Source organism: Sphaerodactylus townsendi, unplaced genomic scaffold, assembly GCF_021028975.2.
Source record: "Sphaerodactylus townsendi isolate TG3544 unplaced genomic scaffold, MPM_Stown_v2.3 scaffold_18, whole genome shotgun sequence".
Taxonomy (NCBI): Eukaryota; Metazoa; Chordata; class Lepidosauria; order Squamata; family Sphaerodactylidae; genus Sphaerodactylus; species Sphaerodactylus townsendi.
The window spans coordinates 3,329,187-3,354,099 of NW_025950341.1; the positions used below are offsets into that span (position 1 = coordinate 3,329,187).

The 24,913-nt window shown below is 43.0% G+C and overlaps 1 protein-coding gene across 1 annotated transcript in view; it reads right to left on the reverse strand.

Annotated features, from left to right (window-relative positions):
• The window catches only part of LAMC2 (laminin subunit gamma 2), a 73,635-nt gene extending 48,722 nt beyond the window's left edge, over positions 1-24,913 (reverse strand). Inside the window, exons 1-2 of the mRNA XM_048482486.1 lie at positions 24,657-24,913; positions 8,741-8,929 (exon numbers count right to left, since the gene is read on the reverse strand). Coding sequence (XP_048338443.1) covers positions 8,741-8,929; positions 24,657-24,741 — 274 coding nt within the window. The 5' untranslated portion in view covers positions 24,742-24,913. The remainder of the gene's footprint in view (positions 1-8,740; positions 8,930-24,656) is intronic.

Sequence of the window (24,913 nt, forward strand, 5' to 3'; positions counted from 1 at the left end):
CTTAGCTAGGGGCTGTTGTGGACTTCAGTTGTTAGCTTATATGAACTCTGGCAACATTGGGGTATTGAATGGAAAGGGAGAGATAAGATTATGGGAAGTACAATTAGTGAGTCTGGAAAACAGGGAGATATTTTGGTCCAACCAGTGAAACCCGCCCCCCCTCGTGAAATACTACTTCCATGAAATGATATTGCCTTCTTCTGTGTTCTGATATCATATATCCAACATGTGTGACGCAGGCTTCCCTGGGTGAGTATGACAGTGTTCTTCCACACAGCTCTTTCAGGCTGAACCTCAAACAAGAGCCCATGGGTGTAGTGAGAGGGGGCACAGGGGGCTAGAGCCCCAGATTTCACTTCCCACAGTCATGGGAGGTGTGCATGCAGGGCTGCCCCCTGCAACTGTGCCTCATGGAGATTGAGGCAGGGGTGCAGTAGGACACCAGCCAACAGGTCTCACCCCGCCCCTGAACTTCAACAGTACAAAGCTGGAGTCAGCCTCAGCTGCTCAATTTGATCCTGGCCTCAGTGAGGTTTGGGTCAAGCTTTAAACTTCAGGCTTTATGTTGAGTTTGAGGGTGGGGAAAGCCAGGATGACCTGCTCAAGCTCCTCACGGAGTTCAGAGGCGTGGTGAGCCCAACAGGCCAGCGTTCAACTGTGCCCCTGCCCCCAACTCCATGTGGAATTCGGGGTGGGGCACAGTTGCAAGGGGGCAGGATGCAGGTATGGAAAGGTGCCCAGCAGCACCCCTGGTGAGAGCCAGCCACCATTGTACACAGCTATGCCCCTGCAACAATTACCATGTTTAGAAAACTGCCTTGAATGAGACGCGAGCCTTGTTCCATTCCTTTCGACTATAATTAAATTCTGAATCCTCTCAAAGCATTTACATCACCAAAAAGAGCTGAGGTAATTAGCAGTCGTGATGATAACACTGTAGGTGCACAGTTTTTTTAAACTCATGACACGATTTCATATATCCACAGCTGGTGGAGGAATAACAGAGGCAGTAGACATATACCTAATGAAGGGTTGTTCCTCCACCATCAGTCCATAAGCTATTTTTTTAAAGTCAAATGCTATTTTAGATGGCCTTAATAGAAGTACTGTGAAGGAATGAGAGCAGTACAACAAATATTGAAGGGAGGCAGGGCAAAGAAAGGGAAAATCAATTATGAAAGCACAAACCCTGTCTTCATCATGCATGAGAGAGAGAAGGGGAAATATAATTTGTCATTCTCATTTGATGGTATATAAATTCTCCCACAATGGCTGGCTCTGTTTCTTCAAGTGCACCTCAGTTTTTCCCTGCTGCCTGCGCACCTGAAACAGCCGGAATGGTTGCTAGGGAGTATGCAAAATAGCCTATTGTGAAATCCAGGTAGGCTTTATAATATACTGTTTTGGTTTTTCTTTTCTTTTTTTACTGAATTGAGCATTCAAACAACTGTTTTGGGGCACCTTGTCTATTTCTCCTCACTCCTAGCCTTGTGGCCCACTTGCAAGAATATTGCAACCCATTTTTGGGTACCAAAACAGTTTCAGGACCAATGTTATAAAGCAGCTCCATGATGCCAGCTGAGATCTGGCAACTCTTATGAGATCTCAGCAGAGATTGTTTGGAGGAGAATGGACCGATCTAGTCCCCTTTTTGTTTTCAGATGGGGGTGGGGCAAACCTGGGGGATTCCTTGGCTTGCAAGAACATTTCCCTTGGATTTTTCGATCCACAGGAGGGATTTTAGAAAACTGATAGCATGGTGAGCAGAGCACTGTTGTAAGCCATCTGGCTTAAATCAGTAGACCACATCCAGGGGTGGCCAACCTATGGCGCTCCAGATGTTCATGGACTACAATTCCCATGCTGGCAGGGGCTGATGGGAATTGTAGTCCATAAACATCTGGAGCGCCATAAGGTTGGCCACCCGATTATGCTATTGAAATTCAAGGTCACTTTCACACGATCCTTTTCTGACTGTATGAGGACCTCAGTTTCAATTAAGACTATTCACCAAGTTTTCGGAACTTAAAACTGAATCACAGAAAACTCCTTAAGGAGGGTCTTTGCAGGTGCCTGTGCTCCATGTCATGGAAATCAGCTAAGCAGCCTAGAGTCCTGCCTCCAGCATCATTCCTACTCATCCCATGGTTTCTTGGCAGGCCTGCACATTTGGGTTTCCCCTTCGCAAAATGCCAGAACTAAACTGTTTAAAGGAGTGGCTATAGCATCTGGCTTTACTGACTCCCACCAGGTCCAGGCCTGCTCAGCTTCTTCCACCCAATGGATTCTGGAGTGTTTGAGGAAGCAGGGCTAAAGGCACCTAGACACTGCTCAGTCCAGGGAATAGATCCCCTGCTGGTATCAGGCACTTTGCTTGTGCTCAGAGGCAGTCTTAAAGCTGCTAGACAAGCTTACCATATAACGTTTTTTGTTGTGTTTTGGTATATAAACCCAGTTTTTCTCACCAACCCCAGCTAAGAAAGTATGGAACCTTAATGAAAGGCAGGATGTGTGAAAAGGAGAAAGCAGTGGTGCCTCCAGCCGACTGCCTCCTGCTGTACCGAAGGGAAAATTGCCAATAGGCAAAATAAAGGGGAAAACCAATTTCAAACCAGCTTTCCTGAGTATCCAATAGACTTAGGGTTGGGGAGTTTCTGTGTATTTAGGGGTGCAACCTGGGAAGGCCTCATTGGGGTGTAAAGCCATGAAGTCCATCATCCAAATAGCCAATTTTCTTCAGGGGTACTGATATCTGTCGTATGGAGATCAGGTGTAATTCTGGAAGATCCCCAAACCTCATCTGGAGGTTTCAGGTTGCCAGGCATGATCTGGTAATGGAGACTTTCTTGGTGGGAGTGTGTGAAGAAGGTCTAACAAAAATTTGGCCTCTTTTGACATGGCCTGGCTAGGTCATAAACTATGAGATCCTTTCCCCGTAGAAAAGCTATAAATCTGTGTTTATGTTTCCACAAAGGAAATTAGATTCTCCAGGGCCACATTCTAAAACCCAACCTGTCAGATCAAGAAGATTGATCTAATGGGCCAAAAGGAGACAAAGGTCATATAACTCAGGTCACAGCAGGGGCGTACCTAGGCAAACTGGCGCCCGGGGACAAAACCTGAGTTGCCCCCCCCCCCCGCCCGACGTATGGGCGGCCACCCTCCCACACTATGACCAAACAATGATTTTTTTGTACCAGCTCACAAAACACCTCCCACTCCCATCAAAACATACATGGCTCTCTCCCCACCAACTCTTTTCCTAATCACAACAACCCTATGAGATAGGTTGTTAGCCTGAGAAACAACTCCAAGCCAGTGCAAGTGGGTATTAAGCATGTAAATCTCTCACAAATCACCCCCAGCAAAACATTTACCAAACAAATGTCAGCATCATCTCTCACAAAACACCTCCAGTGGAATCCACCCTCAAACAGAATCACTTTCAATGGTGTTTAAACAAGGGAGCTCAGATTCTTCTTTTAAATCCACCTTAAAGGGAGAATCTGGGGTCCCCAGTTAAAACAAAATTGAAAGTGATGCCCAAATATGAACAAATGCGAATGCAAGGTATTTGGTTTTGGGGGGGGGGGGTATTTTTGGTGTTTTTTCAGCCTGCAGGGAGTGTATTTTTAAAGCTAGCGGCACCATGATTTCAGGGCATCATCCAGAGACTGCCCTGATGATACCACCCGAGTTTGGCGATCCTTGGTTCATGGGAAGCAAAGTTATGGACCCCCAAAGTGGGTGCCCCATCCCCATTGTTTTCAATAGGAGCTAACCTGAGATGGGTGCTACCCATTTGAGGGACCATAACTTTGGTCCCCCTGAACATAACTTCACCAAACTTGGGTGGCACCATAAGAATAGTTAACAGATGATACCCTGAAATTTTGGTGTCACTAGCTTTAAAAATACATCCCTGCCAGGAACCCCAAGAAATTTGCCCAAGATTCTTTGTTTTGCAGTGACTTTGCTCCATTGTACCTAATGAGGAATTTCTGAGGCAGGCTCCGCATTTTTGAAGATAGAGGCGCTAGACTTTCAAGGTGGCTCCAAGAGGCCTTGAGTAATAGCATCCAAGCTTGGTGAACTTTGCTTCTGGAGTGGGGGAGGGGGGAGTTGAGAGAGTTCTGAGAGAACTCAGCCCACAGGCTTTCATATCCAGGAGCGGGGAAACAAAATAAGCCTTTTGGGGGCCCATAAAATTGAACCCCCAGAAGCAAAGGTCTCCAAACCTGGATGCTATTACCAAGAGGCCCTCCTGGAGCCACCCTGAAAGTCTGGTGCAGCCTGCCTACACACTCAGAAATTCCCCATTGGCTACAATGGAGCAAAGTCACTGCAAAACAAAGAATCTTGGCCAAATTTCTTGGGGTGCCTGGAAGGGGTGTATTTTTAAAGCTAGTGACACCAAATTTTCAGGGTATCATCTGTTAACTATTCTTATGATGCCACCCAGGTTTGGTGAAGTTATGTTCAGGGGGACCAAAGTTATGGTCCCTCAAATGGGTAGCCCCCTATCTCAGTGTTAGCTCCCCATTGAAGCAATGGGGATGGGGCACCCCTTATGCTGAGGTGGTCCCATAACTTTGCTCTCCCCTCAAACCAAACATCACTCAAATTTGGGTGGTATTATAAGGACAGTCTCTGGATGATACCCTGAAATTTTGGTGCCGCTAGCCTTAAAAATGCGCCCCCTGCAGGCCAGAACGTGAAAAAACACTTTAAAATTTAAAAAACACAAACGACCCCTGAAGAATTGTTGAGCCCCCCATCGCATGACCTGTTTCAAAATGGGGGCGCCCGGGGACATAGGGTACCCCCTGTCCATAGGCAGGAACGCCACTGGGTCACAGGGATTGGAGAGGGATTAAGTTTCATTCTCATTCAGCCTTCAGACCAGAAAGGAAAATGCTAACGCTTTATCTTGGAACTTGAGTAATTTTTCTGTTATTTTTCACTTTTTCTTTATGTTCTTTTCTTTAAAATACCAAAAACACAACAAATAAGAAAGTTATGTTCTTTCCTTTCAGAGTATCTGGATTTGAAGAACCCTGTCTTCTTGGTTAAGTTGCAAGGAAGAGGGCAGCTCACGCACCCCTCTTTCTTTCACAGAGGGCATCACCAGGGATTTAATGACGTTGCTAGGATGGGTAATTGAAGTCAGACACATATGTAAAACTCAGAGTTAGTCAACACAGTTTAAAATTGGGACAACAGAGGAGATAAAGTCTTTTACTCTCTCTGAGACCTACTGAAAGTCTCTCACACTCTGCCTTTCCTGTAGCTTGGCTGGCTTTCTGAAGTGCTACTGTAGTTGTCCATTGGCAACAGAACATTCCTTCTCCTCAGAAGTCTTTTTTGCATTCTCCCCATTCCTTCCACCTTTTCCTCTGATATCCACTGTGGTTCCTCCATTGGAACATAAAACCATTGCCTCACATAGAATTGTCATCCTCTAGGTGGTGGTGATTGAATGTGACATCTCCAACTATTACAACTGATCTCCAGGTAACTTGTAGGCACACAGGCAGTTCACCTGAAGATAATGCCTGCTTTGGAAGGAGGACTTTATGGTGTCATATCCTTCCCTCTCCAAACCCCGCCCTCCTCAGGCTTCACTCTCAAGATCCAGGTATTTCCAAGTCCACCGCTGGCAACCTTAGCCTCACAACCTCCAGAGCAGGGGTCTGCAACCTGCGGCTCTCCAGATGTTCATGGACTATAATTCCCATCAGCCCCTGCCACCATGGCCAATTGTAGTCCATGAACATCTGGAAAGCCGCAGGTTGCAGATCCCTGCTCCAGAGCATTATAGGCACATTTGGAAGCATTCAGTACCATCTACATCAGTGGTTCTCAACCTGGGGGTCACGACCCCTTTGGGGGTCGAACAATCCTTTCACAGGAGTCGCCTAAGACCAACGGAAAACAGTCTTTTTATATTTTATATATACCAATTTTATGGTTGGGGGTCACCACAACATGAGGAACTGTATTAAAGGGTCACAGCATTAGGAAGGTTGATAACCACTGATCTACATTTTCTACATTTTCTGAATCAGGTTCAAAAAAGAATCAAGTAATGGGAACAGCAGCAATACCAGAAGAAAGATACATGGACTTAATAAATGTTCCATAGCCTTCTTTTCATGGCAATTGAGAGAAGTATATCTCCAAAGCTGGAAGAGCAATTGCTCTCTCATAACGACTCCAGCTGTTACAGGCCATGTGAATCTCAGAATCTTTCCAAGACAGACAGTGGTTCTCAATCATCCTAATGCCATGACCCATTAATACAGCTCCTCATGTTGTGGTGACCCCCAACCCTAACATTTATCCATTTTACAGATGGAGAACTCTGATGCAGAGAGTCTTAGGTGACCCCTGTGAAAGGGTCATTTGACCCCCAAAGGCAGGGGTCTTTGAACTATGGCCCTCCAGATTGTTAGCCCTAGGTAACAGATGTTCATAGACTACAATTCCCATGAGCCCTACCACTTGGCCATGCTGGCAGGGGCTAATGGGAATTGTAGTCCACGAATATCTGGAGGGCCATAGTTTGAAGACCCCTGCCCAAAGGAGTCGTGACCCACAGGTTGAGAACCGCTCGTCTAGAAACAAATCCATGTTGTTTTGGCTGCTCTGGAAACAAGATTTCCCACCCTTTCCTTCCTTTGATACTTATCATGATTGGAACTTTGCCCCAATCATTTTTCCTGGAATGTATTTCCAAGTAAATGCTTTCAAACAAGGAGATGTAGATGTCCTTTTTGGTGCTTTACATTGAAAATCTGCAGTACCAGATAAGTAACATATTCACTATTTAAAGTATGTGTGCCACCCACTCTCAGTACCCAGGTGATGGAGGAAGCTTCTAATAATAATTTTAACAACTATAAAACTGAACAAATAAATAATCAAAACAGCAACATCCAAATGATAACCACAGCACCACAGAAGTGAAAATAAAAATGTTGATGTCCTAAATGGCCCAGAACAATGCAATAAAACTGAGCTTTTTAAAAGGAACATTTGAAACTGCTCAATAGTATGTGATTCTCATTAGTAGTGCATGCTGCTGCAATACACCATGCATTTTGCTTGAGTGTGTATCACTGTCCTCCTCATATGTTGACATCTTCCCATGAGTTGACAAAGAAATGGGTCACACTGTTCTAGGAATATTTCCTTTCTCTTTGCAGCAGTGCTGAACACCTTGTGGAACAACAGAGCATAAAAGAAGTGTTTTTGGCAAGGAGGTAGCGAAACAGTGGTATCCAGTCAAAATCTGGGTTTCTAGAGAAACCACAGTGATTTCACACATTATCATCAGTCATTTTTAACATCAGCTAGCATAGTACCAGTATTGCAATTTTGGAACTGCATATTTGTTCCGAGGCAGGCACATTTTACGTCTGGTCTCACTAGATTTGCCAACCTCCACTTGGGGCCTGGAGTTCTGGAATTGCAATTGATCTCTATACTACAAGTATGCCCTGAAGAACATAGCCGTTTGGGAAAAGAACATAAGAACATAAGAACAAGCCAGCTGGATCAGACCAGAGTCCATCTAGTCCAGCTCTCTGCTACACCTGCAAAGTGGCCTCACCAGGTAGCCTTTGGGGAGCTCACTCTTGCAGGATAGTGAGCAGCATGGCTCTGCTGCAAGTGCTGTTGCTCCCCCAGCACCTGGTCTGTTAAGGCATTTGCAATCTCAGATCAAAGAGGATCAAGATTGGTAGCCATAAATCGACTTCTCCTCCATAAATCTGTCCAAGCCCCTTGTAAAGCTATCCAGGTTAGTGGCCATCACCACCTCCTGTGGCAGCATATTCCAAACACCAATCACACATTGCATGAAGAAGTGTTTCCTTTTATTAGTCCTAATTCTTCCCCCCAGCATTTTCAATGAATGCCCCCTGGTTCTAGTATTATGAGAAAGAGAGAAAAATTTCTCTCTGTCAACATTTTCTACCCCATGCATAATTTTATAGACTTCAATCATATTCCCCCTCAGCTGTCTCCTCTCCAAACTAAAGATGAGTCCCAAATGCTGCAGCCTCTCCTCATTAGGGAAGGTCGAACTCCAGTCCCTCAAATCATCCTTGGTTGCCCTTCTTTCTCTGCACTTTTTCTATCTCCTCAATATCCTTTTTGAGATGCGGCGACCAGAACTGGACAGAGTACTCCAAGTGCGGTCGCACCACTGCTTTATATAAGGGCATGACAATCTTTGCAGTTTTATCATCAATTCCTTTCCTAACGATCCCCAGCATAGAGTTTGCCTTTTTCGCTATAGACTATATGGAAACACATCCCTTTTGAACTCCTCTCCCTCTCCAAACACCACCTAGACCAGCCTTGACCCCCAAATCTCCAGGATTTTCCCAACCTTGAGTTGGCAAACCAAGGATTCACATTTTTAAAAACTCCTGCAATGAAATAAAACCAAGTGCACATTTAGCAGGGATCTGCAGCCTATCTTGGCTCTCTGATGAGTAGATTTGAATAGTAATTGTACTTGTCTCCATCCACAAATGATATTTTTAGATGTACATCAACATCCCTTTAAAGGAGACACCTAAAAAACTTAGCCTGTTGATTGTCCATAGTTACAGCAGCTAGTAAGAACAGGAAACTGATGTAACTTATCATTCCTTGCCCAAGCTGGCTAAAATTAATTTCTTTTTTCTTTCTTGTCTCTCCATCAGCCCTCTTGAGGTCACCCACCTACCTATAGGACTGCAGGCACAAGGCCTACAGTGATCTCCACGGTGCTGGTGGTAGAAGCCTTCCTTGCATCGTTCACAGTGGATTCCTTCTGTGTTGTCCATGCAGTTGAGGCACCGGTATCCATTTCCTGTTTGTCGGAGCAACTCAATATCGAACATGCACTGTCTGGATTTCCCATTGCAATCACAAGCTGGAAGACAAAGCAATTAAACAAACAAACATAAATATTAATTGTGAACATGGACGGCAAAGGTAGCTACCTTAAGTGGCCAGTTTGGGATGCTGTTTGAAAGACCGATGGTCTGACCCTGTGTAAAGCAACTTACAGCCCAATTCAGAGAACTGAGGCACTGAGGACAGTGTTGTTCTTGTGCCACTGGGCCACCTCCGGAGGGCAGTGTGGGGAACCAACAAAAAAAGGGGAAAACCCCAGCTGCCCGAAAGTTCTCCATAGGGAAAAATAGACTTGCACCTCCCTTTCGGGTGGCGGAAGTTGGAGGCCTGTGCTGGGGGTGGGGGGGGGATTCCTTGCTCAAAAGCCCAGTGGAAGTTGCCTTCACTCCTGAGAATGCCCCTAGTTTGCTCCAGCTGTGCCAGCGGCCAGGTTTAGGCCAGCGCTGGTCTTTCTGAGTTGGGCACCATGGTACCCACATGCCTCCATGTTTGCCCTTCCCCCCGGTGTAAGTGCCACTGGTGGGCAAATGCATCAGTGCAGCCCTGCACCAGTTCCTAAAGCCACTTCATGCCCCCTCCCCCATCTAGATTGAGCTGCTCACGTGTTCAAACACAGAAAGAATATAAGGACAGTAGATTAGGAGACAGCCAGTTCTCAGCCATGGAACTCAGGCAGATCTTTGGCATGCTCCATACACAATGAATGGCAGCTGTGTAACACAGCAATAGTACTCTTGTGCAAATCCCATGTATACTTTGATTGACAAGGTTTGCACAGCAGAGATTCCTTGTAGGTTGTGCTTAATGATTGCGAGGGAGTACCATTTCCTCAGGCAACAAACTCTCAAGCTGGCCCTAAGCCAGACTGCATGAGGAAAAAAACCTAACTGGGTCTGAGTACAAGGGAGAGCTGAAAGGCAAGGAGGAGGAGGAGGAGGAGGAGTTATCTGGTTTCTTTTTCTAGCTAGTTTCAAGATCAGGATATCCAGCATAAGATTATGGAAACTGTAAATTTCATGAGCCAACAAAAGTTCTTTGGTTGAAGCTTTGGCTATGGCATTGGGCCTATGCAAGAGCATTTTTCTTGAAACCAGGGATCTGCACAAAGGACCATTAGCTTCTCCTTGGCCAGGGAATAGCAGCAGCTCCTCTAGCCAAACTCTGCAGTATGCAGCAAAGTAGTCTCTCTTTCAAAGTCAAAAAGAAGTGCCCCCAACAAGGACAGTGCATTCCACAGGGACAGTCTTGTATCTATAACAGTGTCATGCAGTTAAACAAACGGTTCCTGGGATCCTTTAGTATAGCTAAAACTTTTGCACTGAATGAAATTTAAGTGTATAAAAAATTAGAAACATTCTCATAATAATGACATGCCGGAAAGGTTATGAAGCGCAACCATTTGTGGGGTTGGTTGAACTTAGGGGTCCTAAGGGTATAATGTCAGACTTTGGTGATAAGCATAGTAGACTTCAAAGGACTGATGCTATGCTGTGCCATAGGTTAAATGTCACCACACACATCCAAAACAGAGACCAAATTCCAGTTCTTTTTTCAAGTTTGTACAGCTTTGAATCCACGTCTTCCCACCCTTCATATTCTCTCCATCTAATTTTCTGTATTCTGTGGAGGTTTTTTTTAGTCCATATAATTCCACATTTTTTCTCATTGTTACGAGCCTACTTTCATTTAAGCAACATTCATTCAAATAAATATGCATACATTCATTAACCATCGTATGGTTTATTCCTGTCCCGCATACTATAATTTAAAATGCATAATAGAAGGAATATGACTTAAATTTAAAGATAAATTATTAATGCTAATTAAATTCTTATTCATGTCACATGCCCATTAATGAATAGTACATATTCACTATGGTTGATTATAGGAAGTGTGAACGAGGACACTTTCCTTCTCCCTTTGATCTCTTTATTTCCCAGTATACTTCTTGAATTCAAATTGTGTTAATGCAGCTGGCAAGACAGTAATGCCTCACTCATTTCACATTATTCTAAGAAAAGTTGCAAAATCAAGCAGAACGTTTCCTGAGAATGATGCCATCCATTCTTTCCATTGCCTGTGTGCGTGTGTCTGCGCGTGTGATGTGCTGTCAGTCGCTTCTGACTCATAGCAGCCCAATGATTATGTGTCGTTGCCTAGCAATGGCCACTGAGGACATTCAGTTCTTAAAGCTACAGATGCAGCTTCTATTATTGTGAGGGGGGGGTGGTGGTTTAACATTCCAAAGTATTATTTTTTAGATTTCAGATTTTTCTGCAAACTGAGTCTTTTTCAGGATTATAGAGTGAGCTGTCTTGTCTGTTCAGTGTTCCAGTCTCTGAATTTACTATCCACAGATGTGAGAATTAGATATATTGATTATGGGACGATAGACAGACATTAAAATAAATGATATCTTATAGAGTATAGTATTGCATCCTGCCCCAAAGAAGTTAAAGTGTACAGACGGGGAAACAACAAAGAGAGAAGAAGGAAGCAAAGTAGAGCAGGGGAAGAGAGATCTTGGTTGAATGCAAATAATATTTTTGCACACATTTGCCTTTTTGTTGAGACTGAACTAAAGGCATACCTAATTCCTTCTTTGGAGAATCATGATGACTTTAGAGCAACACTGTACGCCATTGTAGCACTTTGTGAATAGAGTGTTCCAGCAAGACACTGAGATTGTAATACACTACATGATAAGCATTGAGACAAAACAGGTCTGGCTACCAAGAGGATTTTTCCCAGGAAGTAAGCCAGGTCTGCACGTATTTATCCCTCTCCCCTCTAATGAAGCTATGAATTGAGGATCACTGACGATAATAATTAATTGTGTGGCACATTTGGAGTGCAAGGAACTTCCCAAAATGTTCTTCTTGTATATGCCTATAATTAAACGTTTGTTTTCCTCCAAACTCTGTGGGGTCCTCATTAGTTGCAATGTATTTGACAGCACTTAAGTCTGGACTGGACTGCATGCTATCTTATGGTTTAGAGTTGAAGCCAGTGAGGTATTTTCCCAAATGTAAAGGCACTGCAAATTGCAAAAGGCTCTGTCTCTAATTTTAACAAGTGCACTGCAAGGAACCTCTTCCCCAAATAAGTTTAACTGTGCTTGTATGAATATTTTAACCAAAACATGGGCCTAGCTAGTTTTCCTCTCCAAACTCTGTGGGGTCCTATAAACATTAGACCTCATGTGCAATCACCTATTTCCTTGTGCATAATGAGCACTGCATGCTATCTTATGGTTTGTGGAGTTGTCTTTAAAGCCTAGTGAGCACTCGCATTTGTTCTGGGATTAATCCTAACAGCCATTACAATACACCTCTGTGTTTGTAGGCATGACGCCGATTCCTGAGAAGCACCTGAGAAGCACCCTTAGTTTAACTGTAGCTGGGTTTGCCAAGTATTTTAAGCCAAAACATGGAGCCTGAGCTAGTTTCCCCTCAATGCTCACTAAATAGCAATGTGGACTTAATCAGCCTAAACATAAGACCCCTCATTCCGAAGTCTATCAATCTCTACTTGGCAATATGCCTCTAGACTTTGCAGATGGCTAGAGGTCTTCCTGATCGAACCACAGAGGCATTTTGTCTTTTTTAGGCCAATCGCAACCTAGAGAGAGAGCACTCTCGGGCAGCTGTTCTGGGTTTTCTAGATAAGTATATCTAGAAGGGATTTTATATTGCCTGCCTCCATGTCAAAAAATCCTCATATTCTTGGAGATTCCCATCTAGCCACACCTAGGGCAGCTTACAGGGCTGAGAATGACGCTCGTGATTCGAAAGGTCACCTGAGAGCAAGCCTCCGATCTGACGTGGGTGCTAGGGATTTGCCAACTTGGGTTTCCCAAGTCCAAGCTGCTGGAGCTAATATCAGAATCTAGCCCACTACTGCTCAGCCTCATGTCATTGCACCTGAGAATTTAATCAGCCTGCTTACAATGGCTAGTATTTGGATGGGTGGCCTCCTGCTGCATCCCAAAGTCAAGGACTGAGGAAAAGCAAATGGCAAACGACCTCTGTCCAGTCTCTTTCCTCAATCCTTTGGCTGCCCCACTTTGCAGGCTAGAGGTGAGCTCCTGTTGGAACCACAGAGGCCTTTTTTTTGCTTTAGGCCATCAAGAGCTGACAGGAGAGAACTTATGGCTGCTCACCTTGTGGGACTAACCCCTGCAATGGTGTAGGAACAGACAAGAGATATTCAGAAGGGATTTGCTATTGCCTGCCAAGACCAACTCCCATGTCAATGCAGGAACTCTGATATTTCTTGGAAGATCTCAAGGGCCATCATAAATGGCCCAACCCCTGCAAGGCAGCTTAACACACAAGGGCTGAAGAGATGTGTGTATGGGCAAAGGTCACCCAGACTCAAGCTTCCACGCTGCAATGCAGGGTAGGGATTTGAAGAGACTTCAAGGTTGGCTTCCAAGTCCTGTAGCTCTTGCAACATGCAGGAATAGCTCCAAGAGCTACAGACCCTGATGTCATTGGATATGAGAAGCTAAACAGGGTTGACAATGGCTAGTATTTGGATGGGTGGCCTCCAAGGTATCCCAAAGTCATGACTGGAGGCAAGCAATGGCAAACGACCTCTGAATGTCTCTTGCCTTGAAAGCCCTATAGGATCATAGAATCATAGAGTTGGAAAAGACCCCAAGGGCCGTCAAGACCAACCCCCTGCAATGCAGGAACATACAAGAGTTGGAAGAGACCTCAAGGGCCGTCAAGACCAACCCCCTGCAATGCAGGAACACACAAGAGTTGGAAGAGACCTCAAGGGCCTGGGGACAAACCCCAAAGAGTTAAGAATCAAGGGCTATCATTGGGTCTAAAACCTATAGTAACACAAGAGCTGGAAGAGACCTCAGCAGTCAAGACTCAACCCTCCCATGCAATGCAGGAACACACAAGGGTTGGGAGAGACTCCTCAAGGCCTGCCAAGCCACCAACCCCATGCAATGCAGGAACACACAAGAGTTGGAAGAGACCTCAAGGGCCGTCAAGACCAACCCCCTGCAATGCAGGAACACACAAGAGTTGGAAGAGACCTCAAGGGCCGTCAAGACCAACCCCATGCAATGCAGGAACACACAAGAGTTGGAAGAGACCTCAAGGGCCATCACGTCCAACCCCCTGCAATGCAGGAACACACAAGAGTTGGAAGAGACCTCAAGGGCAGTCAAGACCAACCCCCCTGCAATGCAGGAACACACAAGAGTTGGGGGCACCTCAAGGGCAGTCAAGATTCCAAAACTCCCCGCAAATGCAGGAACAATACAAGATAAGAAAGAACCAAGGGCAGTCAAGACCAACCCCCTGCAATGCAGGATCACTGTAAGTCAGATGTACTTGGCTGCACACACAAAAAAGTATTCATTTTTGGTATTTTTGTCTCAAACTTTACATTTCACAGAATGCCTCAGAGCTTTGTTTCCTTTGCTTTAAAAAAATACAGATGTCACTACAAACTCCAACTTAGGGCTATGAACGTGTGACCAAATACAAGTTTGCTTTATCATTTTCCTTCAAGCCATTTTTTTTTCAACTCAAAATCACCCAACCTGTTTCCGCCCCCCTCTGGGGAAAAGATACAGGGTCCCCTATTTTAAAAATCTACTATCTGAGCTTTTACAATAGGTATATGCAAGGCAGAGGTCAAAGAAAGAGCTCACGAGAAAGGAAAATGGCTGATTTGCCCATTACACTGGCAAAATATATATCTTAAAATCCAATGTGTAAATGAGGCAAATTGTATCACGGCACATTATATATCATTCTGGTTACTGACATAACAAAGAGTAGTGACCACGTTGAAGCATTATAGAAATAAAATGTATTATTAATACAGACAGTGGCATACTGCCACAAGCCCCAGGCACTGTGCTCAGCCCCACAACCGTACTCGGTACTCCCCTGCTCCCGAACTCCTCCCAACCCCATACTGAATTCTCCTGCCCTCACCCCCTGCCTCTGCAAAATTTCAACTTATGATAACCCCATAACCATGGTTTGAGCTTCTAAATATATAGCAAGCAAACCAAAGTTCTTAAAATGATGTGAATACTAGAGCATTGCCAATGACACAATGATGTCACAGCCCAATCCAGATGGGAGGTGAATCCACAGAAGAAATGGCGGAGGGCTGCACCAATGTGTTTGTCCCTTCTGTTGTGTAAGGGGCAGCCCCACCAGTGCAGGGGGCAAATGCACCAGTGGCTGTTTGCCCCTCTGTTCAGCAGCGCTGAAACCCAGAAGTCCAGAGTTCCACAGAGCTGCGCTGGTGTGCTGACTGGACATCAGTGGGGGGCATGCTGGCGCATTCCCAGGGTGGACCTGACTTTTGTGTGGCATAAGCCATTCCGGTCAATAGGGGTGATTTGGGCAGTGGACGGGATTTCAAGTTTCCCTCTCTGCTGTGCCACCCAGAAGTCCCTTTGCAGGCAGCATGGCACTATCTTCACCACGTCACCTCCACCTGCTGTGGTGGTCTGGATTGCTCTGTGAATGGTTCTTCATACACAAAAAAAATCTTGCATAGAAAACTAGATGTCAGGGAAAGGATTCTAACTCACCTCTCTCTCTAATGCACTTGTTTTCCAAGTGCAGGGATTTTTTTGTACGGAGGAACATTTTGTACGGAGGAACCCCCACCCCTACCTCTAGAAACTGTGCCTGACACAACTTGCTCATTTATTTTCCCCAAACGAAATAACCGAATATGGCAAGGTTTGCTGATTACATTAACTGATATATATCATTAGTTCTACATGGCAATTTTCATACCCAAAGCTCAACCAGTGGGGAGATTACATCACCCAATCACAGTTCAATTCCTCTCTACTTTTGCAACTTTATGCAGCTGTCAGAAGAGTCGTTGGAAGCAATTACATCATGATAATTATGTCTGTAATTGCATGTTTTTTTAACAAGGTAATTTTACACTTTTCCTGGTGCTGTGTTTGTCTGTTGCATTCCTTCATGAAGCTTCCTGAATAGGATTTTTAATGCCCAACAAGCACCTTCCAAGTAAAACTGCATTTACATGGACACTCAACACCATTCTGTGCTCACACTTTAAAGCACTCAGAAGTTTATCTCCCCCTTTGACTCTGCAGTGCATCAAGAACTAAACAGTCACATCCTTGATCATTCATACAGTAAAAGCATAGTTGGAATTTTTTGGTAGGTTTTTAATAGGTTGTACGCATTTTGAATGTTTTATTGTTATAGTATGATATACTGTAATTGTTTTTAGGTGTATCGACATTTTATTATTTTTATCTTGTGTTGTAACCTGCACTGAGACATTTGGGTATAGGGCAGCTAAAAAAACCTATATAATTAATTAATAAATAAATAATGCTGCAGCAGATTTACTCTACAGATTGACACACAGCCCCTATAGCTTTACCTTCACTGTGCCCTAATGCCACGCCTGCTCCAAACAGCTGTTTTCACACACCGATACCATATAACATTGGAAGGATGAGATCCAACTAAACAAGCGCACCAAATTCCAAAACACCAAACTGCAGTCATGGCCAAAGGCCTGATTCTCACTTTCAAATACACCATTTAGTTTTTCTGCTTTTGATCATGCCACTGAATCTATGAACGTGCACCACTGAGGTGTATTGAGCTTGAGGTGATATGGCAATTCAAACTATCCTGAATAGTTCATTCATTTATGCGCATATAAGTCATCAAGTGATGGATATGCATGTATGTATTAGATATTGATAACATGTAATAATTTGATACGATTTGGCAAAACTATGACCAAACTGGAACAGCTTTCTCTTGCCTTGAACTGTACAAGAGAAAGATCCTTCAGTGTGGAATACTTGGTCCTACCTAAGGAGAGAGGTCATGGTTCAGTGGCAGAACAGAAGTGACATCATTGAGTCATTGACAATTCACCTCAAACTCTATGGTTTACATCATTTACATCAATTACATCATTTTCACTTTTCATCAGAAGTGATGTCATGGCATTCATTTACATTGATTATGCTCCCCATTTCTTCAGCTTTTTTCGCCCAGCTGGGCAGCAGTGGGCAGCACCATCAGGAGACAGGAAGTATCTCACCAAAGTGGGAGACCTGACCTCCCTGGATAGTCAACTCTGGCTAGGGAAATTCCTGGAGATTTTGGGCTGATGCCTGAACAGGAACCTCAGCAGGGAGGTAGGGTTGCCAGTTCCAGGTTGGGAAATTCCTGGAGATTTGGGGGTGGAGCCTGAGGAGGGCGGTGCATGGGGAGTCAAGGGAGCTCAGCAGGGATGTCATGCCATGGATTCCAACCTCTGGATCTACCATTTTCTCCAGGTTTACTGATCTATATAATATGGAGATCAGTTATATCAGCCCCATCAGCAGGGCCTTCAGTAAGCATCTGAAACTGTGCACAGATTTCAAGATATGAATCAACTTTATCCCTTTTCTTGGGCAATGTATAACTGTGACTGGGCAAAGAACGATCAACATCTCCGTTTGCTATTTTGGGCACCCATTACCTTGGCAGGCAGCTTCTGGTCTTTACAAGGGGAGCATTCTAGGGTCAGTGCTTTCTACTTTGTTCACTGAGGCAGAAGGATTCACCAGAGGAGACAAAACCATCAGATACAATTGGGTTTTCATGTAATGCAAACTTGTACCCAAATTTCACCTGAAACATCTGAAGTAAAGTAGATTGGTTTTTAACAAAGTCAGCTATCAAAGGCTCCTTGGTTCACGTGGCACAGGAAAAAATGACTGCTATTTAAAAGTTCATTCGTACTGGTTTAGAAGCCCTGCCTCAAAAATAACTGCATTCTGTCGCCATAAAGAAGATGGGTCACAGCTGGATTTCTCTCATGCTAACTCGATGAAGTCGTGTGACAGAACCTCTTTCCTTGAACATGTCGCTCTCAGAACCTTTCCACAGGCTAGAACTTTGTTGAATCCATGGACACTTTCAGAGTTTTAAGTAAAAGTAGTTGGCACCAGCACAAGATAGCTGCTGTGTTAGACAGTTTTCCAAACTAAAATGAACACACACAGAATCTAGAAAGGGTCACATCTAGAAAGGGCCTTATAACACAATTCTATATATGTTTCTACAGATTTTCACAATGTTTTAGTAGTGCTTTCTTTCCTACTGAACACCGTATGGTTTGTTGTTTGAACTGTGTTTTTCTTATCCCCTCTTTGTCTTGTTCCTTGATGCTTACTCAGAGTTAAATGAAAAGATGAATTCCGTAGACTTAAGTTTAGCTAAGAAGTGTCATGTCAAAGAACTTGGATCTGACTGTGTAGATCTAAACATTGAACAAATGGTAAATGTAGTACTATAGCCATACCCTGGATATTGAAATTAATCGGGTACTTTGCTAGCTAAAATGCTTGGGATTTTAAGTTATTAACTGTTTGTGAGGTAGGGGATTAATCTGATGGAAGAACATGGGGATTCATTTACATTTTATTCCTATTCCACAGAATAATGCCTAAGATGGATACTTTCTACAGTGTTCACAGAGAAGCTACTGATCATACAGCAATTAGAATAGCTGTCACTGTTTTTGTTAGAAGTATTAAGGCAGTCATGGATCTTATTCAAGGCTCGCTCTTTTAGCTACTTGAGCAACCTTAGCTGCCAAAAGCAAGGAAACCCTAGATCAACTTTCATGAGAAATTTGTGATATGACTTCACACACTCAAAAACAATTTGAATTCACTAAACATTTAGTAAGTGGCAGTGCAACATTGGTATAGAGTAGTTTGTTTGAAGCACATAATGTGAGTTTTTCAGAACAACCTCTCCTGAAAGGGGCAGAGACCTACCCAGTGCTACAGTGACACAAGATGAAGACAGAACTTTCCACCTTGAACAAGAGGCGAGAGATCCACCACACCAAAGATGTTTCAGCACTACTGATCACACTTCTGGAAAAGAACCTGGAGACGTGTTTTTGCAGAAACAGTGAAGTTACTGAGAATCACAGTGAGCACTCCAGTGGCTACTGCCCAAGCAGAGCAAGCATTCTCTATTCTGAATACCTCCCTGAGAAATATCACATCTTAGGGCACACTTCTTGCATTAGCAGTGCTGTCCATAGAACAATGGTTGATTGAAGAGAACATTCACCTAACTTCACATGCAAGAGGTAGGTAAGAAGGAAAAAAGAAAACTGCAGGAAAAGTCATAATTTTACATCCCAAGACACTGAGTGGAAAACAGTTCATCAACATCATTCATTAGCTTGGCTCTTTTGTTCAACAGTAATGTTTTTTATATTGAAGTTCAAATGTTTGTAGAGTTGTTTGTAAGCCATCTAAGTTGTATGAAATGAATTTCTGTCTTCAATTTGAGCCCTTTTAAGGACTGATTTAAAGACTGATTAAAATTTAATAAGGACGGGGCGAGAGCCACAGAAAGCATACTGCCTTTAAAGATCTCCAAATGATCTTTATTTAACTTTAGGAATTAAATTAACGTTAGGAATGAAGAGATGCAAAGTCTTGTCATGTGGTAGCTACACAGAACAATATCCATCTACAACTCATTTCTGCCTGTGAAACTGTGATACTTTTAATGGCTGTATGCAACATTTATCTCAGTCACCAACTAGCTTTCCTACTGGATGCTCCAGCCCAACCTCCCACAAAGAAAAGCAAGTAAGCTTGCAGTTTCTATAATAGTATCAACAGTGCATGTTTTTTCTGTCTATTGCCAAGTTCAGCTGGAGGTGAATGGGGGAACCAAAGGCTGGGAAAAGAAGTGTGGCTTATGAAACACTGGCCCCATGTCCTATTGCGGTAATCAGTAGGTGCATGACACTGGGGCCAAAGGAAGCTCAAGGGGACTCGAGAGTTTTCTAAAGTCCCACAAAAAGTTTACATATTAATAACGGTAACGTTTCCCCTTCAGTAATGTTCGACCCTGGGGTACCACTGCAAGCAGTGATTTCATAGGCAATCTGTTTTTGCGGGGTAGTTTGCCATTGCTTTCCCCGGCTATTCTTTACCCCCTAGCTATGTGCTACGTACTCATGTACTGACCAAGGAATGGATGGATGGCTGAGTTGACCATGAGCCAGCTGCCAGGATCTCTGACCCACAGGGGGCTCAAACTCCTGACCGTGTGAGTGGCAGTGCAAGCACTTAACCACTACGCCACACGGCTGATTTACATGTGAATACTAGTATGTAAATCTTATGCTGGTCTACATAGCATAGCTTTATATATTCTTTACATCACCGTTACATATTTGTGACTCCACTTATGACGTGACTCTCCACTCAACAGCCAAGCAGACAGAATGTTTAGTCTGGCAGCCATTGCTGAAGTGGAAGGCTTGGTGAACTAGTACATGCTAAATCCATCTTTAAAGAGCAATTTAGGGAAGATAAGTTGAAGCTGTGTTGTAATCCTTTTCCTTAATTACTTTACTGACATTAGGACACAATTTCACTGACTTGTTCATTTGAAAACTTCGTAGGTTTTGGCTCACCATTTTCTGAAGCAATATGGCAATGATCAGAGCTGATCAGGAATTACATTTTCCCTTTCCTAATATAAAAGAAGAAATTATAAATTATCCATCAAAAATGTATTCTCACAAATCATAACTGTGTGGTTTGGTTCTGCAACCCAACAAGATCGACACAGACTTCAGAGAATAATCAAAACTGCAGAAAAAACAATTGCTGCTAACCTGCCTTCCATTGAGGACCTCCAGAAGGTAATGGTCAAAAAAAGGGCTGTGAAAATATTCGGACTGACTCCTCGCATCCTGGACATAAACTGTTCTAACTCTTACCCTCTAAACGCTTTTACAGAGCACTGGGCTGCACACCAAGACAATCAGACATAAGAACAGTTTTTTCCCTAATGCCAATACTCTGTTAAACAAATAATCTCCTCGAGAATAAATCAAACTATTTATTATATATTTATTATATAATTACTGCATCTACTTTTCTCATCATTCCTATTGCTACTCCATCTCCTCCCAATTATGACTGTGATGACTATAGCCTGTGCTGACATTTCATTTTATTTTATGATTTTACATTTTATGTTTTTATTACTATTGATTGTTTCCTGATTGCTTACTAGACCTATATGACAATCATTAAGTGCTGTACCTTATGATTCTTGACAAATGTATTTTCTTTTATGTACACTGAGAGCATATGCACCGGAGACAAATTCCTTGTGTGTCCAATCACACTTGGCCAATAAAGATTCTATTCTATTCTATTCTATTCTATCAGGAACAAAAAGAAGAAGAAAAAATGAGAGGAACATGAAAAAAGGAGACAACAAAAACTCTTTCAAGTTGTATCAAGGGCACTCGAAAAAAACTCATTCAACCCCCCATACCATCAGAACAAGAAAAAAAAACTCTTGAAACCCTCATCCCAAAACAAGGAGCAGTTGATTTTGGTAACAGTGTACAGGAATTTGATAAAGGAGCACTTGCAGAAAATGACAAAAAGGATCTGAAAGGAACACAAATACAGGCTCAGGAGGTGGGAAGCCTGGGGCACCCACTGTAGGCCTTAATAATGGCCTTGATCACAAATCCATGAAATCGAAAAGGATGCACCAACAATCACACCTAACCACCAAACACCAGTCCCCAATGCCACCTAGCTCATGGCTGAACCTGAAAGGTACCAAGTTAAGACCTATCTCGGAAGCAACAATCAAACCTGAAGCCTATGGAAACAAGCAACATTTTAAAGTGCAACAACAATGCCGTAATTTTCCTAGCAGACTTCAATCGCTTTTAATGGTTCATCCCATCACACTGGTGATTCAAACAATGGAAACTTTTTAGGACTAAAAGAACTATTCTCCAGGTGGGACCCAATCCATCAGGAGTACTAAGTGTACAGGAGTCACAGGAGTTAACACCTTCAAGTTCTTTATCTGTCTCCTGACTCACAAAATGAATTTATTGTAGAATGCTTGAACCTTGAGAAACAACATCTTTTGACTGAGAGGCAGTCTGCAAAATCACAGTAATAGACAGATTCCCCATGGGCCAAAAACAGCAGTGTGAAAATGGTGTGAAAACAGTGTAAATGGTTTAAAACAGTGTAAAAGGGTTTACACCATTTTCACACCACTGTTTTTGGCCCATGTGGAATCTGCCATAGTAGCTGCCATTCCAGATTCCTCACATAAAGAACAAACAACATTTATTTTGAGATCTGTAACTTGAAAAGAAACACAGCATGAAATTCAGGAAAAAATTCTACAGTTTGCAGATTGTAGCAACCAAAGAGGGGAAGAAATTGCTCAGTTGATAACTGATAATTTATGAAGACCTGCTGTTCCTCTCAGTGATTGTAGAGCTCAAGTTTATCATAACGGACCAAATACTGCTGGCAGATAACAATGGCGCACAAGCAAATATATACGAACTGTGCTGAACAGAATTTTTTTCAGCCTGCAGTTATCACACATTTAACTTATGTGAAAATTATGCTGAAGCTATAACCTCTATTGGAACAATTCAAACTATCTCCCACTTGTTTAGTTTCAGTCCCAAGTGCTGCAAAATACTGGAAAACTGCATAGGCAAGTTTCATGGTATGTCTGAAACAAGATGATAAATTCAGAGATGGGATCCAGCAGGTTCTCACCAGTTCCCAAGAGTGGGTTACTAATTATTTGTGTGTGCCAAGAGGAGGTTACTAATTGGGTCCGCTTTTCCATCTCCATGCCCTCGCCTCCCCGAGAGGCATACTGCCTTTGAACGTGAAGGTTCCATATAGCAATTGCGACTAATAATGTAACTCCCTGAACTGGGTTAATCCCTTTCAGGTACTGCAATTCATTGATTCTCAGCCTTTCGTACTTTTTATCTCACCAGTCTCTATCAAAGAACCTGTGTGTTTCACCATTGCTGTGTTCAGATTTGTGAGTTGGGGCATTTTCTATAATGTGATGATGATTTAGAAATGACTTGGTGCAAAAAAAAAATTTGGGGTCGTGGTGGGGTGGCTGCCCATGAGGGGGGATCCAACTCAGGTTTTGCCCAGGGCTCAGGTTTGTTTGTCTAAGTATGCCTCTGCCCCCTTTGCTGAGGTGGGGCTGGCAAGGGAACCTGTTACTAAAATTTTTGGATCCCACCACTGGATAAATTCATATTGCAAGTATAAAGCCTTTTGCAGCTGACCTACCTGGAGGTAAATTAGCACTTCAAGACCTCCTAGTACTAAATTTGACATCCAAAACAAGAAATGGAATTCTATTGTATGAGATGGCTTTTGTCTCTGTGTTAGCTGTGTGGTAAAAAATATTGACTAGCACAGATAACTGCAATAAGGTAATTCAAGCCAGAAATGCTATGTTGAATATTGAAGCAGAAAACATTGATATATTCCTCATAGATGTTACAATACTTCAATGTTACAATACTTCAAAATGACTGGAGGTACATGTGGAACGAAGTCAGAATTGTTATATCAATCCTTAAGTTAGAAATAACATTTTTTCATGGATGTGGTGGAGTTATGCACAAGAGGGCAATGCTGTGTGATAACAGATCTGATGCTAACTTGCTGGAAATGATGATTCACCAGAAGAAGTCTATTTTGAAAAATCTGCGTTTAAGTTTTGGTAGACAGTGTTATAACAGGATTAACTGTAAGATTCAATGCTGTGAAGAAGCTGGTTGAAAATTTTGATTTCTTGTGGAAATATCTCACCGTGCCTGAAAGTGATTTGAAAGGAAAAGCTTGATTTTTATAAAAGCAATCCCCTAATGACCTTAATGATGTAGATTTTTTTTAACAGAAATGCAGTATTTGCCTTCAATACATAAAGCAAACTTGGAGATGGACAGTTAAAACCATTGGATCTGTTGGACAGAATACACAGAATACAGACTCAGTGACCTCTTTCCCAATGTTTGTGTCAGCTTGCACATTCTTTTAACAATTCTAGCAACAGTAGCTTCTGCAGAGAGATCATTTAGCAAAAGATTTAAGATTTTTTTAAAGGTGTATAATGTCTCAAGAACATCTTGTGGATTTGGCCACCTGAGTATTGAATCAAATATTGCCCGAACAATGAGTTTTGATGCTGTCTTTAGAAATGTTCCCAAGGCTAATTTTTAAGTAAATAATAAGTCAATCTTTAATTTTTGATTTTTAATTCTTTCATCTTATATGCACTATAGAACTGTAGTATAAATAAAAAGATGCTCAAATGAAAAATTTTTCTCGTGATCTGCATTGTAGCAGATGTTTAAATGTGCATTCGTCTCTCCAATCCCTCTTTTCATTCTTTACCAGATAGGAGGGAGTATAATGGGCCTTAAATGCAGCAAATCAGCGAAGCTCTCTGGTTCCACCCCTCTCTCGTCTTCTATACCTTATTTAAACGTGCTTAAAACTACTGTGGATTCTGTAAAAGAGATGGTTAATGGAGAAGGAAAGGAACTCTGAAAAAATGTTTGCACCACTTCATAAAATTCCTCTCAAAGGCCCTCACTGGCCCTGTCAGGTAGATTCCCAATGTCCTGACAAGCTTTTCTGCCTGGCTCCAGGGAAGTTCTACGAGCACAGAAGGGAGAGAAGTTAGCCCTCTCTCTGTTGCACATTAAGTGGCTACACAACAGCTTGGAGAACCTCTCTAAAGGACGGCTAAAATGAAAAAGGGGAGAGAGATGTTGTTAAAAAGAATCCATTCCCAACATAAAAGCAGAATGATTTTTTTAAGCTTGCAAAGCCTCACCTTCTCTTCGTTGAGTGCCAACAGCTGCAGGAAAGCGGAGAGAGACAGCAAGGCAGCTCAGAGTTATCAGCCAGTGCGGAGCCATCCCAGGGGAATCAGGATTATGTCCTCCAACAAGTTGTCCAGTCCAATACACTTCTAAGCAAAATGCTGGAGGACTGTGTGTGTGGGCCAGAGAGGGGTTGCAGCTGCAGACTGTTCTCCTGTGCCTGCTTTCGCCCCCTGTTTCAGGTAGTTTTATCACCTCCTCTGCTTGA